General features: G+C 35.2%; 1 protein-coding gene across 1 annotated transcript in view; it reads right to left on the reverse strand.

Annotated features, from left to right (window-relative positions):
• Positions 1–16,189, reverse strand: part of LOC148953732 (uncharacterized) — a 387,433-nt gene that overhangs the window by 21,025 nt on the left and 350,219 nt on the right. Inside the window, exon 3 of the mRNA XM_089085872.1 lies at positions 244–381. Within this exon, the coding sequence (XP_088941998.1) occupies positions 244–381 (138 nt within the window). The remainder of the gene's footprint in view (positions 1–243; positions 382–16,189) is intronic.

Genomic DNA, 16,189 nt, shown 5'->3' on the forward strand with positions numbered 1-16,189 from the left:
GAACCCGGCCCGCCCGCGTGGCAGGCAAGCATTCTACGACTGAACCATCGATACTTACGTGTTCATAAATTTGTCGTAAGAAATCGTGTCTTCCAAATCTATGCTTTTTCGATAATGCATCCGACCGCTTCCCCTGTCACCCCAGATACTCCAATGAGTGCATTTTAGTCCCCAATACTATTTATTCGTGTCTGATGTATACGCATAAAGAGATTTTTTATAAGTATAAAAAGAAAAATTCACCTTATTGGATTCTGTCAATTTAACTAAGGCATCAAGAGATGCTTTGCGTTTTTTTCGCGGGTGGAATTTCGGTGGCACATCAGCTACATACACTTCAAAACTATTGGATAATTTTCGATCTCTTCGATGCTTTTCTTCCTAAATAAGTAAAACAAAGAGTCAGATGTCTAGTCATAGATATCATTCCATTTCGAATCTTATATGACCATAATAGTCGCTGGATTGTTACAGTATCCTGCCAAAGACAAGCACAAAGGCATACTAGCCCCAAACCATGGCTGATACAGGTGAATATGATCCCACGATTTTGTTTTCATACACTATTTAGTTAATTATGAAAATAATTATTACCGGTTCTTATATTAGATTCCAGTGTATCTTGACTAGACACTAGTAATGACTAGACAAAATAATCTAAAAATCTTGAAAACTTCCTATTTGCATTCTTAAAGGCAAGTAAAAATAAGAAAAAAACTTAATTTGTACCCAAAAGAAGAAAAAAAGAAGAAATAAAGTACAATGAGAAGAAAAAGAAAAGAAATAAGACAATGAGATTATTTGACCAAATTGAACACAAAACAAGACAAAAATGAAGATACAATGACAGGATACGACACCTAACCGTTCGGCCTCTACTTGTGAAGAAATTAGAAATAAATTCCATTAATAGATCTTTATTAGTAAACGTTATTGCGTCTACTATTCCTAATTGACCTTAAAAAGACTGATCGACTTTAAATCTAAGATCATGATCCACTTTAGTCTTTTAATCATATGAAATAAAATCTTTTCATAATTCAAGTTGGAAAAAGCTAGCGCTGGAAGGATAGGGTGTTGGAGAGACAGGGGCCTGATTCAATTCTCACATATTGAAAATATATTGAATGTTTAGAGGCAAGGCCGTACCAAGAGGGGGGGGGTTAGGGGAGTTTGAACCCCATCCGAAATGTTTTTTGAGTCGTAAAAACGCAACAAAAATGGATATAAACAAATTTTGAATGCGTTTTTTTTGGTGCTTTGTGTAACCCCCCCCCCCCAGGCACTCCTTTGTATCCCAAAGCCCAAACCATAATATTATCCGTGCGTTTTTGTTTGTGATTAAGGTTTAATTTATCTTTGTTTCCGTGTATTTGATTTTTCTTCCTTTTTAGTGTAATTTATTTTGCTTGTTTTGCATAAAAGTGGGATATAATTAAATTATTATTATTACAGCCTGATACATCAGGATCTTTATAGGGTAATAATTAACAATCATGTCCAATCAGTATTCCCTAATCTAGAAGCAATTTTGAGATTTTTTTTCTTAGTATGATGGCTCCAAATTGCTGGACCAAGATTTTTTTCAGATTTTGAAGATCAGTTGGTGGGACCAAATGACTACAGAACGAGATTTGCACATGCGCACTGAATACAAACGGTACAATGTAACTGATCCACGAAGGGGACAGACTTCCTGGGAAATTGATTTGCATAGTCGACTGGGAATTATCGATTCTAACGGGACAGGATCATGTGTCTCTTTCTAGGTCAATCAGAGAGTTACGTAAGGTTTCCCTTACATCAAAATCCGCCCTTGCTGGATGTAGACATAAGTTCAACAACAACTTGGCTGTAGACATATGGAAATCTGACGGGGAATTCTATATTGATCTATCATGGAGATTAAAGAAACAATATGGCTTCACTGGTCTTTAGGTCTGAGAAATAAATTAATCTTATATTTTTAAATATGGCTTCTTTGGTCTTTAGGTCTGAGAGAGATAAATTATTATTCTATTTTTAAATATGGCTTCTCTGGTCTTAAGGTCTGAGAGATAAATTAATATTTTATTTTTAAATATGGCTTCTCTGGTCTTTATGTCTGAGAGATAAATATTAATATTCTATCGAAGCCATAATAGTGTAACTAGGAACAGCTTATATTTTCTCAGAAGTTCATACGAGATCAAGACAGATTGAATATATTTTACGCGGGAAATGGTTTCCTGGGAATTTCAAATGTGACAGCGCAGGGATGCCGCAACAAAGGAACACGCAGCAATTACTTTTAGGTTATTATTTTGGCGAAACAAATTAATCGGCATTTTAGGGATTTTTTTGGTGAAACAGTTTGAGACGTTTTAGAAGATGATTTGGGGTGAAACTTTGTGGTCATTATAATACACAAGTTCCATTTGAACAGTGTTGTAAGGTCCCCTACCCTAACCCCCAAGGCCCCCACTCCCCCCAACTTTTTAAGCCCCTCCCCCTCCCATTTTTTTTTACTTATTTTGCACGCTTGAGACATAAAAGGCCCCACCCCCTCCCTCCAGCTTTTTGGGCCCCCCCCCCCCATTTTTTTAATACCAAAACCATAGGTTAGGTTAGGTTAGGCTACGTATGCGCGCGTACGTAGGCTAACCTAACCTATAGTTTTGATATTTCCGTGCAATAATATGGAATTTTGTATTTGATTCTTCAATTGTGTATTGTCATCTATATCTATTGTCTCCCTCCTCAACACCTAGTTCTTTACACTAAAGTTCGAATTCTGTCCTTTCCGTCTCCTCAGAAAAAGTCGGTAAAATTTCCCCTAAAAATTTCACCCCTGGAAACCCCCCTCCTCCGGTTCAATTAATACCCGTCCAAAATACTGGCTTAAGTTAGAAGTATGTACTTTCCGTCTCCTCGGAAAAAATCGGTAAAATTTCCCCCTGAAAATTTCACTCCTGGAAACCCCCCTCCTCATGTAAAATTTATCCCCGAATTAAATCCTTCCACTCTGTCAAAAATGCAAAATTCCACATTTTTGCTGACGTCCAAGTGTATGTCTTTGTTGGTTTGTATGTCTAAATTCTGTCTTTCTCTGTTTCTATGTCTGACTCTGTTTGTTTGTATGTCTGGGTTGGTGTTTGCAAATCCAAGTGTTTGTCTTTGTTTGTTTGTGTGTCTAAAGTGCCTGTCTTTCTCTGTTTGTATGTCTGAATATATTTGTTTGTATGTCTGGGTTGGTGTTTGCAAGTCTAAGAGTTTGTCCTTGTTGGTTTGTTTCTATATAGTGTCTGTCTTTCTCTGTTTGTAAGTTTGAATCTTTTTGTTTGTATGTCTGTTTTGGTGTTTGCAAGTCCAAGTGTTTGCCTTTGTTGGTTTGTGTGTCTAAAGTGTCTGTCTTTCTCTGTTTGTATGTCTGAATCTGTTTGTTCGTATGTCTGGGTTGGTGTTTGCAAGTCCAAGTGTTTGTGTTTGTTGGTTTGTATGTCTAAAGTGCCTGTCTTTCTCTGTTTGTATGTCTGAATCTATTTGTTTGTGAGTCTGGGTTGGTGCTTGCAAGTCCTAGTGTTTGTCTTTGTTGATTTGTATGTCTAAAGTGCCTGTCTTTCTCTGTTTGTATGTCTGCATCTTTGTATTTGTTTGTCTCTCACTCTTTTTGCTTGTGTGTATGGACGTGTGTTTGCTTGTCTCATTGCCTGTCTTTCTCTGTTAGAATGTCTGAATCTTTTTGTTAGTATGTCTGGGTTGGTGTTTGCAAGTCCAAGTGTTTGTGTTTGTTGTTTTGTATTTCTAAAGTGACTGTCTTTCTCTGTTTGTATGTCTGAATCTATTTGTTTGTGAGTCTGGGTTGGTGCTTGCAAGTCGAAGTGTTTGTCTTTGTTGGTTTGTATGTCTAAAGTGCATGTCTTTATCTGTTTGTATGTCTGAATCTATTTATTTGTATGTCTCTCACTTTTTTTGCTTGTGTGTTTGGACTTGTGTTTGCTTGTCACAGTGCCTGTCTTTCTCTGTTTGTATGTCTGAATCTATTTTTTTGTTTGTCTGCGTTGGTTTTTGCAAGTCCAAATGTTTGTCTTTGTTGGTTTGTATGTCTAAAGTGACTGCTTTCTCTGTTTGTATGTCTGAATCTATTTGTTTGTGTGTCTGGGTTGGTGTTTGCAAGTCCAAGTGTTTGTCTTTGTTGGTTTGTATGTCTAAAGTGCCTGTTTTTCTCTGTTTGTATGTCTGAATCTTTGTTTTTGTATGTGTCTCTCACTCTTTTCGCTTGTGTGTTTTGTCTTGTGTTTGCTTGTACCATTGCCTGTCTTTCTCTGTTTGTATTTCTGAATCAATTTGTTTTTTTGTCTGCGTTGGTGTTTGCAAGTCCAAGTGTTTGTCTTTGTTGGTTTGCATGTCTAAAGTGCCTGTCTTTCTCTGTTTGTATGTCTGAATCTATTTATTTGTTTGTGTCTCTCACACTTTTTGCTTGTGTGTTTGGACGTGTGTTTGCTCGTCCCATTGCCTGTCTTTCTCTGTTTGTATGTCTGAATTCATTTTTTTGTATGTCTGGGTTGGTGTTTGCAAGTCAAAGTGTTTGTCTTTGTTGGAGTGTATGTCTAAAGTGCCTGTCGTTCTCTGTTTGTATGTCTGAATCTATTTGTTTGTATGTTTGGGTTGGTGTTTGCGAGTCCAAGAATTTGTCTTTGTTGGTTTGTATGTCTAAAGTGAATGTCTTTCTCTGTTTATATGTCTGAATCTATTTGTTTGTATGCCTGGGTTGGTGTTTACAAGTCCAAAAATTTTTCTTTGTTGGTTTGTATGTCTAAAGTGCATGTCTTTCTCTGTTTGTATGTCTGAATCTATTTATTTATGTGTCTTGGTTGGTGTTTTCAAGTCCAAGTGTTTGTCTGTGTTAGTTTGTATGTCTATAGTGTATGTCTTTATATTTTTGTATATCTGTATGTATTTGTTGGTCTGCCTGGGTTGGTGTTTGCAAGTCCAAGTGTTTGTCTTTGTTGGTTTTTATGTCTAAAGTGCATGTCTTTGTCTTTTTGTATGTCTGAATCTATTTGTTTGTATGTCTGGGTTGGTGTTTGCAAGTCCAAGTGTTTGTCTTTTTGGTTTGTATGCCTAAAGTGCCAGTCTTTCTGTGTTTGTAGGTCTGAATCTATTTGTTTGTATGTCTGGGTTGGTGTTTGCATGTCCAAGTGTTTGTCTTTGTTGGTTTGTATGTCTAAAGTGACTGTCTTTATCTGTTTGTCTGTCTGAATATCTTTGTTTGTATGTCTAAAGTGTCTGTCTTTGTCTTATTGTATGTATGAATATATTTGTTTGTATGTCTGGGTTGGTGTTTGAAAGTCCAAGTGATTTTCTTTGTTGGTTTGTATGTCTAAAGTGACTGTCTGTCTCTGTTTGTATGTCTGTACTGGTGTTTGAAAGTCAAAATGTTTGTTTTTGTTGGTTTGTATGTCTAAAATTCATGTCTTTCTCTGTTTGTATATCTGAATCTATTTGTTTGTATTTCTGGGTTGGTGTTTGCAATTCCAAGAGTTTGTATTTGTTGTTTTGTATGTCTAAAGTGCCTGTATTTCTCGGTTTGTATGTCTGAATCTATTTTTTTGCATGTCTGGGCTGGTGTTTGCAAGTCCAAGAGTTTTTCTCTGTTGGTTTGTATGTAGAAAGTACCAGTCTTTCTCTTTTTGTATGTCTGAATCTGTTTTTTTGTTTTCTGGGTTGGTGTTTGCAAGTCCAAGTGTTTTTCTTTGTTGGTTTGTATGACTAAAGTGCCTGTCTTTCTCTGTTTGTATGTCTGAATCTATTTGTTTGTATGTCTGGGTTGGTGTTTACAAGTCCAAGTGTTTGTCTTTGTTGGTTTGTATGTCTAAAGTGCCTGTCTTTCTCTGTTTGTATATTTGAAACATTTTTGTATGTATGTCTGGGTTGGTGTTTGCATGTCCAAGTGTTTGTCTTTGTTGGTTTGTATGTCTAAAGTTCCTGTCTTTCTCTGTTTGTATGTCTGAATCTATTTGTTTGCATGTCTGGGTTGGTGTTTGCAAGTCCAAGTGTTTGTCTTTGTTGGTTTGTATGTCTAAAGTGCCTATCTTTCTTCGTTTGTATGTCTGAATCTATTTGTTTGTATGTCTGGGCTGGTGTTTGCACGTCCAAGTGTTTGTCTTTGTTGGATTGTATGTCTAAAGTGCATGTCTTTCTCTGTTTGTATGTCTGAATCTATTTGTTTGGATGTCTGGGCTGGTGTTTGCAAGTCCAAGTGTTCATCTTTGTTGATTTGTATGTCTAAAGTGCATGTCTTTCTCTGTTTGTATGTCTGAATCTATTTGCTTGTATGTCTGGGCTGGTGTTTGCAAGTCCAAGTGTTTGATTTTATTGGATTGTATGTTTTAAGTATCTGTCTTTCTCTGTTTGTATGTCTGAATCTATTTGTTTATATGTCTGGGCCACAGTTTATATAATTATCCAGTAAGCTTATCGTAGATCATTTTTGGTCTTTGTTCACGGTGCAAACAAAAAGCTCCTCCTACTTCTTTCTGCATTAGCGGGTTAGTGTGTTGACTGACTCAATGAGAAATGGTTACAAAGTGAATTATTCGTAATTGCGAAAGCAGAAAAAAACTTGGTGAGCCAGTCAAGCGGTTTGAAAGTGTCCCATCTCACAGGTATGACTTAATTTATATACAAATTATGACAATCTATTATTTACATACAGTGGACTCAAATGATTGGCCTATGTAGGATTTTGTAAAAGAGGAGGCGGGGGGTTGATGAAATTTGTGAAAATAAGGAATTTTTTTTCTTCTAATAACTGGTGGAAAAGGTGTGATGGTTTCAAGGGCGGATCCAGGATGTTTTTAGGGGAGGGGGCGCAAAGTAGGTTGATCCGACAAACTTACGTTAGGAGCAAGTTTAATTAATGCAAACTTACGTTAATTAGGTAAATTACACTACTTTAGACTACTTTACGGGGGTAACCCTCCCCCCCCTCTGGATCCGCAACTGGATAGTTTATCATTTTTTTTTCACGTCGTGATGTTTATTTTCTACGATATTTATTTTCTAGATAAGACTACTTTCGTTTTCAATCAATTGAAAACAGTTTATATAAATATCAATGCGAAGCACCAAATATCATAATCAAATGTCATCGCTTTATGGCATTGTTAAAATAACTTATTTTTTACTTGATTATCGTCGTAAATTTATTCTTTGTCTTTCTTTCCATTCTTAAACCAATGTTATATTTACCTTTTGCATTATTACAGCCCACTATATATACAGTCATATAAATTTATATGCTGTGTTACCGCCATACCAATTATTCTCCTTTCCTTTTTTATTCTTGAATAATAATTTCTGGTCGTTTTGAGTTTGAATTATTGTAGGCTTCTATTTCTACTGATCTTAAGTTTAATATGGCCTTTACTTTTCTTTAAAAAAACTTTCTTTTTCGTAAAGTTTTCGTAGTGTATATATATATATATATATATATATATATATATATATATATATATATATATATATATATATATATATATATATATATATATATATATATATATATATATATATATATATATATATATATATCGGCGCGTACAAACAGCTCCTCTCATTTGATCTGCCAACAGCAGTCCAATTACCCTGGAACACGTATTTTGGCAGAAACTTTCTCAAAATGCCTTTGAAACCAACTTGAGACTTCGAAACCTATTTTTAATTCCTAAAAACATCTAATAATAACATTACGCTACTATTTACCGATTTTCATGTATGTATTGGAATAAATTAATTTAAAATTAGTTCCTTCAAAATTAGTGTTCCAACGTTGAAGCCAAGTTTCGCGTCCAAGAGAAATCTGACATGTCTACCCGTGAAAAGATCTGATGCCGCTTATGTTTCTATCTGCAAAAACGTTCTCCGGAGCACTCACACCCCGGTTCGGGTTTTTATAATGGGTGAGATAGGGAATGATCATACTGGATAATTATATAAACTGTGGTCTGGGTTGGTGTTTGCAAGTCCAAGTGTTTGTCTTTGTTGGTTTGTATGTCTAAAGTGTCTGTCTTTCTCTGTTTGTATGTCCGAATCTATTTTTTCGTATATCTGGGGTGGTGTTTCCAAGTCCAAGTGCTTGTCTTTTTTGGTTTGTATGTCTAAAGTGCCTGTCTTTCTCTGTTTGTATGTCTGAATCTATTTGTTCGTATATCTGGGTTGGTGTTTGCAAGTCCAAGTGTTTGTCTTTGTTGGTTTGTATTTCTAAAATGTCTGTCTTTCTCTGTTTGTATGTCTGAATCTATTTGTTTGTATTTCTGGGTTGGTATTTGCAAGTCCAAAAAGTTGGGCAAAACGTTGGACAAAAAAGGGGCAAAAAGTTGTGTGGAGGGGGGCCCTTTGGGGGCCCTTCTGTGTCTCAAATGCACAAAAAAAAGTATTAAAAAATAGCCAGGGGACCCTTGGGGGGTCTTTGAGGGCCCGGGGGTGAGGGGGTCTTTGTGGTTGGGTTAGGGGACCCTTTGGGGTTCGGGTCGGGGGGCCCTTTGGGTTGGGGTCAGGGGACCTTACAACATTGTTCAAATGGAGCTTGTGTATTATAACGACCACGGAGTTTCACTCAAATCATCTTCTAAAATGTCTCAAACTGTTTCGCCTAAATCATCTTGTAAAATGTCTCAAACGGTTTCGCCCAAATAATCCCTTAAAAGTAATTTCTGCGTGTTCTTTTGTTTTGACATCCCTGCGCTGTCACGTTTGAAATTCACAGGGAAAAATTCCCGCGTTAATCTCTTCATCTCTAAGGTGTTCCTATCTACACTATTATGGCTTTGATAGAATATCAATTTATCTCTTTGACCTAAAGACCAGAGAAACCATATTTAAAAATAGAATATTAATTTATCTCTGTCAATAAAGATTGGAGAAACTATATTTAAAATTAGAATATTAATTTATCTCTGTCACTAAAGATCAGAGAAGCCATATTGTTTCTTAATTCCCGTTATAATCAATAATTCACCGGCAGATTATGTAATCAATTTCCCATCACGTATGCGCTTCAAATTTCACTACGAAATACATGTCTTTGAAGTTTTGCAGATTATTAGGCTTTGTAACTTCTATAGCAAATCGGCTAGTGCGAGCCGAAACATCTGCTTTGATGAAATTTGACATTAAATGATGAAATTGAAATTTGACATTATTTCCTTCAAGCAGTTTTACATCTTATTAAGACGTAAATGAACTTAACCTCTTCACTCTGAAACTCTAAATTAAGTCGGTAAACCACTGTTAAAATTTAAACAAGAAACACATCATGTAATTTAAAATCATCGCTTATTAGTGCATTGTAAAGGGCATTAGTGGAAGGTATATTATCTGCAATGTAAGATTAAAAATAAAGGTTAAACGACCAACATTAGTCTAGAAGATATTAAGCCACACTCTCCATCACCAGCCATCTCGTGTTGTTAGGGTAAGTCAGACAGCGCTCAGCTACATCAGGAAATGCATGGCACTGTCTAAATTTTATTTTTAATTTTGGGCTAAACGCAAAAAAAGTAAGAAATGTCATTACTGAACTGCATAGCACGTGAACGTAACTTTTGGCAACACCAAAGTTATTGTCTGGAAATGAGGATTTTCACAGATTGCTAGTTGCGACTAGAATTCAGAGTTACCGTTCATCTAATCTTTGCAACTATTCAAAAATTGTTTCTTATCCAGTGTTCAAAGTTGATTTATTAATCATTGATTCGACACGAACTATATACGCTGAATGTAAAAAACTAAGTTTCAAATTAGTTTCGTGTTTATAAAATTGTAATTTTATGTAATATTTTGTAAACCCCTACTACACTATTAACTTTATCTATAAAATGTTATTCATATTATAATATTATAAAATCGGGGTTTAAAATAAGTTTAACACTCATGGTATACATACTCTTGAAAAATATGTGTCGAAAGCAGTGGCTGGAGAATCAATAAAAATCGCATCTGAGTCAAAATTTAATGGAACTTACGACGAAATAAAACACGTAATGCCTTTCAAGCAAAGTCATACCAAGGAGGGGGCTAAGGGGTTTATCAATTAACACAAAAAGAGATACTTAAACATTATACGGTTCCCACGAAAGAAGTCAAGTTTGGTTAATGCTAATGAAATAAAATATAATAGGATGAATATATAATAGTTTAGAAACAAATTTGGGCTATATATTTACACATTTGGGGGGGGGGAGTAAAGCATAGCATATATTAAGTAAGTAACATAGGTACCATCCCCCCCCCTAAACCTCAAAAAGCAACAGTTTAAAATTGTAAACGCAATAAAAAATCACACTGCGAACCATTTATCTAGCAAATACCCGTTTGTCTGCTTTCCTGTCTGGTTTCTTTGTACAATCTATAGCGGTGGGTACCGTATAATGCATAAGTACCCAAAATGAGATGAGATTTCGAAGTTTAGAAGCACCAATATTTTTCAGCATATAATTCAGTTTGGAGTAAATATTAATGTTTCGAAACTAAATCAGGTTAAAGTGTTGTTGAAATTCCCAGTAGTATTTAATTGGATTTTACTCAGGGTATTATGATTATTCGTTTTTTCGTAATTGTTCATTTTTTCGTAATTAATAATTCGTATTCGTTTCTGGTGCTTCGTTATGTAAAAAAAAAAAAAAAAAAAAAAAAAAAAAAAAAAAAAAAAAAAAAACACTTCTAAAGATTTAAGTGGTCTTAATAATAATAATATATAATTTTTTTTTATTAGGATTAATGGAAATTAAATTTCATAAAATCAGGTTAAATTAATGAGCAATCAAAATTAATAAATAAAAATATAAACTATGATGTTGAATAATATAAATTGCTTAGTGAAATAAATATGACATTTAACCATTAAAAGGGTGGGTCTGAAAGGGTTAATTTTCATAATTCTTCTTTTTAGTGTATTTAAACATAGAAGTATGAATAAAAACACTGTTGAAGGGAAAGATCAGTTTAAAGCATGAATAGAAACTGCAATATATTTTACTGTCTTCAGGAAAAACAGTACAGTACAAAGATGGTGTTTCAGTTTGTACTTAGAAATACAAATATCTCCCTGGAACAATTTCCTAATCTTCTAACTGCCAACTGTTTTTGTAAGATAATTGACTGCTAGAAATGCAGCAGGCATTTAACTAGACTTTACTCAACATGTTTTGATTATTTGTTTCTTTTCTAGGTGGTTTTGGCCCATTGTTTCTGAGTTTTGCATTTTTGCTGTTGCGAGCAGGGGTATACTTTGGGAGAGGGGGGTTCCATCCTGAATTCATAAGTTTTCTTGGATGTCTAGGTACTTCAAATTAGCATATTTACTTTTATTATTAGGCCCAACCCTGAATTTTTTTACTATTGTTGTGGCCCCCTCCCAAAAAACAACGAATCCATGGGTAGTGTCCGAATACAAGTATTTACTGTATTTGTCTCTGTGGCATAAGAAGTTGTCTACTCACAGGATTACTCACAGGATTCTGATGTCTTACCAACATTCGGATTCAAAGATAAAAAGAGGATAGTTTGTGTTTAGGTCCTTATCACAAATAAGGACTCAACTGGTCCTGACAAGGTCCTAACAAGGGACTCAAACAGATCCTTTGTTTGAGTCACGGGCGCCCATAAGCTAAATTCCAGGGGGGAGAGCAAAGCTCGTCAGGGGGGGGGAGGCAAACCTCGTCTAAGGGGCACTTTTAACTATATAATAGAAATCGCGGAAAAAAATATAAAACTAAGGTAGCATCATTCAGCCATGGGGGGGGGCCTGCCCACCCGCCCCCCCCTTAGGGGCACTCATGGTTTGAGTGGTCTTATGGGTCTATTCTTGTAGTTTTGTATTTCGTAAATTGATGTTTTTATTTTCTTGGTTTTACAACACTTCTTCTATTTATATGATTAGTTTCAAATACATATTATGGGTCGCATGAACAAAAAGGAGGATTAGGGCCAAGTCCTGGCAAAAAAAAATTTAAGAGATTTTTAAAGTTATCCTTATAAGATTACTTCCCAAAGTAACGTTGTAAGATTACTTTCATTTATTTGTTTTGGTTTTTTAGTTTTTTATTTTTAGTTTTGTCTGTTTATACAATTTGGTACTTATCGGTTAGCTGGAACCCACGCGAGAAGAGAAGTTTGGTTAATGCTAATGAAATAAAACAAAATACGATGAAAATATAATAGATTAGAAATGAATTTAGGCTTTATATTTGTACATTAGGGGGGGGGGGTAAAGCATAGCATATATTAAATACGTAACCTAACCTATGACCTTTTTTCGCCCCTTAAACCACAAAAAACTAAAGTTTAAATATTTTTCTCAGAGTGAGCAATATCTCACTAGGCAGAGAAAACCTATTTGATTAGGATCTTTGAGATTCTATATGCGATTCTTGTCACGTGTGTTCCAGCTAACCGATAAGTACCTCAAATTTTTATTGAAGTTGCATCCCATTAGTTTCTGGCCTTCCGTGTGGCCTTCGGTGGTTTCACACCATATTGTAAAACCTTTGACATTTGTAAAACCTAAGAGTTTCCGCTGCGTTAGTGGGTGTTCAGACGCTGGATTCTGTCTCAGACTCAGTCCAAGTGTCCCGATCAGAATGGTTGAAAGCTGAGAATAGGAACTATCGAGCAACATTTTCAGAACTGAAAACAATTATGATTTTGAATTTCCTATTTCTAAAAATACCTAACCTGAGACAGAATCCAGCGTCTGAACGCCCACTAAGTGAACGTCCATTAGTTAATCTTGCAGAGCAAACTTTGTCCATAAGGTAAGCAGTGGCGAGTAGACTACACTGAATTTTACCTGTTATACAGGTTTTGAAAAATTCTACTTGGTAATAACAAAATGGAATTTATATATGCTAATTAATAAATTTTAAAAATGAATTAATACACTTTTCCTATCAAGCCTGTTATACCATCTCTCATCACAAGTCATCCTGCAGCAATAAATATAAGATAATCCTCAGAGCTTGAATCCTCATCCTATTCCACTCTATCCCCTCTCCATCCCTCTGTCTCAATCCCTCATTATTCCAGATTTTTAATTTGTGAATGTTTTGCTTATGATTGTGATGATACTAATGATTCTGATGGCTAATGGATTTGTACATTAGCCTACTGTCAAACAACTTCTTAAAAGAGCGAAAGGCAATACTTACTATGCGTAACTTACGCATACACTATAATAAATTATGTAGTGAGAAAGCCAAAAAGGCGTCTGGTTTGTCCCCATAATAAGTGATTATATTTACCCCCTCTTGAACATTTAATCGTCTTTTATTTCCATCACCGAAGAAGAAGAGAGAAGTGGGTGGTACAGATGACTTTATTATTTCAATCAACCACACTTTGGAGACTATAGGCCAAGTTACGGCTTCAGGCAACATAGCTACAGACCCTACCCCAACAGACCGTACGCATACAGAAGATATGGCCATTGGTGGCGAACTACAATGCTTTGATTTCCTACTGCCTTTTTTGTTGATTTTAATTGAAATAAATTAGTAGAATGTAATGATTTTTGCAAAAAGTTTCTTAAAAGTGAATTAAAAACATAAGAATACATTTTAGAAGATATTATTAACCCTAAAATCTGCCTGTATTTTAGAATATGCACGAATTTCGAACGATTTTGGCGGTAAATATTTTCTTACCACACTTTTATTTCTAAAAGACTTTAGTTTCTGATTATTTTTAAAACCATGCTTGAAACCCCCTCCCCCTTACTTTGGAAATTCTTCCCGCAAATTCATTGTACGCTCGAATAAAACGACTTCGCATGTGCTTGCCTGGCACCAAGAATTTTGTCAAAAAAAATTATTTTATTTAGCTTCTATTCATGTATGTAAAAACCTGGGGGGGGGGGGTTGTTACGCACAAAAATTCCGTGCAGGTGCTTGCCTGGTGCCGCGAATTGTATCAAAAAATGTTTTTTCTTTTGTGTAATTTCTACCTACATGTTTAAAAACTTAGGGGGGGGGGGGGGATAAAGTAATCAGGTGGTATATTTTAATTTTATTCTTCTTCTTGAAATACAAGTATATTTTGCAACAAGCTTTTAAATAGATATCAATTAAGTTTATTTCCCTGCCCTACAAAATAAGTTTTTGGAAAAAAAAAGGGAAATAAAATCTTCAGGAATGGGTATAAAGCAATGATATACCCCCCCCCAAATAGGACGGTTAAGGTAAATTTGTAAAATCTTAGAAATTAGGAAGGAGTAGAGATAAGAGCCTAAAGATAAATTCTCAGGGCATAGTTAGACTCTTAAGTTAATTTCTAAAAGCTTGATTTTCCTATCTCAACTACTTTTCAAGAGTCATTCATTTAGAATTTTGTTGTATATTAGAGATGACACTTTTTTATGTCAGAAATAGACCTTCTTTGTCTCTCATCTTAGAAATAGTTCTCAAAAAAAAAGAAAAAAGAAAGGAGTGAAATATGTAAAATATGAAAAGTAAATTTTTCAGTAAAAATTTTTGCTACATTAATGCAGGAAATACTTTCTATTTTTTGGATCTTTTTTCAAAACCGACGAACGATTTGCACTTCAAATGAAGTGTTTTTTTTCCTGGTTTAGTCACCATGTTTAGGCCTTTAGCCAGAACGAACTTCAGATGCATATAGGCAACGGCATATAGATGCATATAGGCAACGGCATATAGGCAACGGCATTGTGATACCGCTTTATTGTTTCTTCTTTGTCTTCGCTAGCAAGTTCTTTTGCTAATTTTTGACAGTCACTTTCTTAGTCACAGTCTTCCCTAGATTTTTAAACTTTCTACTGGAAGTTTAAAAAAGAATGATTGAAATAAATACGAAAGATTTATACAACTTTTTACAGAAAAGAGTTTTCCAAATAGTTCCTGAGACCACGCTGCTTTTCTATTTACAGAATTTAAGAGACAAAAAAAAAGAGGTATAACTTAAACAAAACAGTGGGAAAATCCAATTTAATCCACTTTTACACTTTAAATAAAAAAATTCTGAATATTTTGACACCACTTCCGGGAGCCTATATCAACGTGAAAAAAAAGAAGTTAAATTAAATCAAAGGCTAGCATCAAAAACAACTTTAAAAAATTTTGAATCCAAGTCTAAACAGTTATCTAACCATATTTTTCATAGAATGTTTAGGATTTGTTTTACCGCGAAATGGAAGTTTAAAGAGTTAAGTTGATGAAATAATTAATAGAGACAAAGTGACCATGTCTGCATTTTTTAAAAACCCAACGAGAAAGGGAATTAAAACCTAAAAATGTATAAAAGAATATTGAATACAAAAGTTTTAGCAGTGATAGAATAGGGAGCAGAAATTTGTGGCAGAGAAGTGGTACAACAGTTGGAGTCAGGGGGGTCGTTTGGAGGGGGAACAAGGGGGCAGTCTTTCCTCCAATAATTTCGAGAAAATTATTATATAGCCCATGCCTTTGGAATTTCTAGATGTGGACCCCTCTTGCCCCCCCCCAAATAAAAATACTGGAGCTACACCCCTGGTGGGAGTCCCTCCAGCTCCAGTATTATAAATAGTACAGTCAATCTAAATTAATTTTAGGGGTTACCTCAAACAAATTGCAAGACTGTTGATTTTGGTATTATTCTAACCGGATTTTTTTTGTACAAACTGTAAAAATCGGTCGAGGTGAAATTGACGTTTTTTCGTCTTTTCTTCTAAAATGACGACTTAAAAAATAACATATAACTTGCACTTTCAAAAAGTCGGTGATAGGAGAGTCAGGTTCATAGATCACGACAATGGACTCAGTTCTATGTTTTGGCGATCCCTGGTCCTTCTGACCCCCCTCCGCTCCCACACCCACGTGAGATAAAGCGTGCATTAATATATGTTGGATATTACACAAAGTCGGATCCAAGAAAAGACAAGTTACACTTCCTACGCCGAAATGCTAGGAAAAAGTCGTGTCCTAGTATCTTAAATATTTTGTCCCCCTCCCCAACGCACACCCAATCAAATAAATGGTTTTGCACGCATCTCAAAATTGTCCGGCACCTGCAATGTTCTACAACGCTCTTGGTGAGAAATTATTCAATAAATGCGGTAATGTCTAAGAACAAGGACCCATTTTGCTGACATTTGGGTTTGAAAGAATGTGTAAGCAGTACGTTTACTGATCAGTTTTGGCTTCTAGTTAACTTT

The sequence above is a fragment of the Artemia sp. Qi Xiang Cuo genome, chromosome 3, assembly GCF_049724085.1.
Source record: "Artemia sp. Qi Xiang Cuo chromosome 3, ASM4972408v1, whole genome shotgun sequence".
Taxonomy (NCBI): domain Eukaryota; kingdom Metazoa; phylum Arthropoda; class Branchiopoda; order Anostraca; family Artemiidae; genus Artemia; species Artemia sp. Qi Xiang Cuo.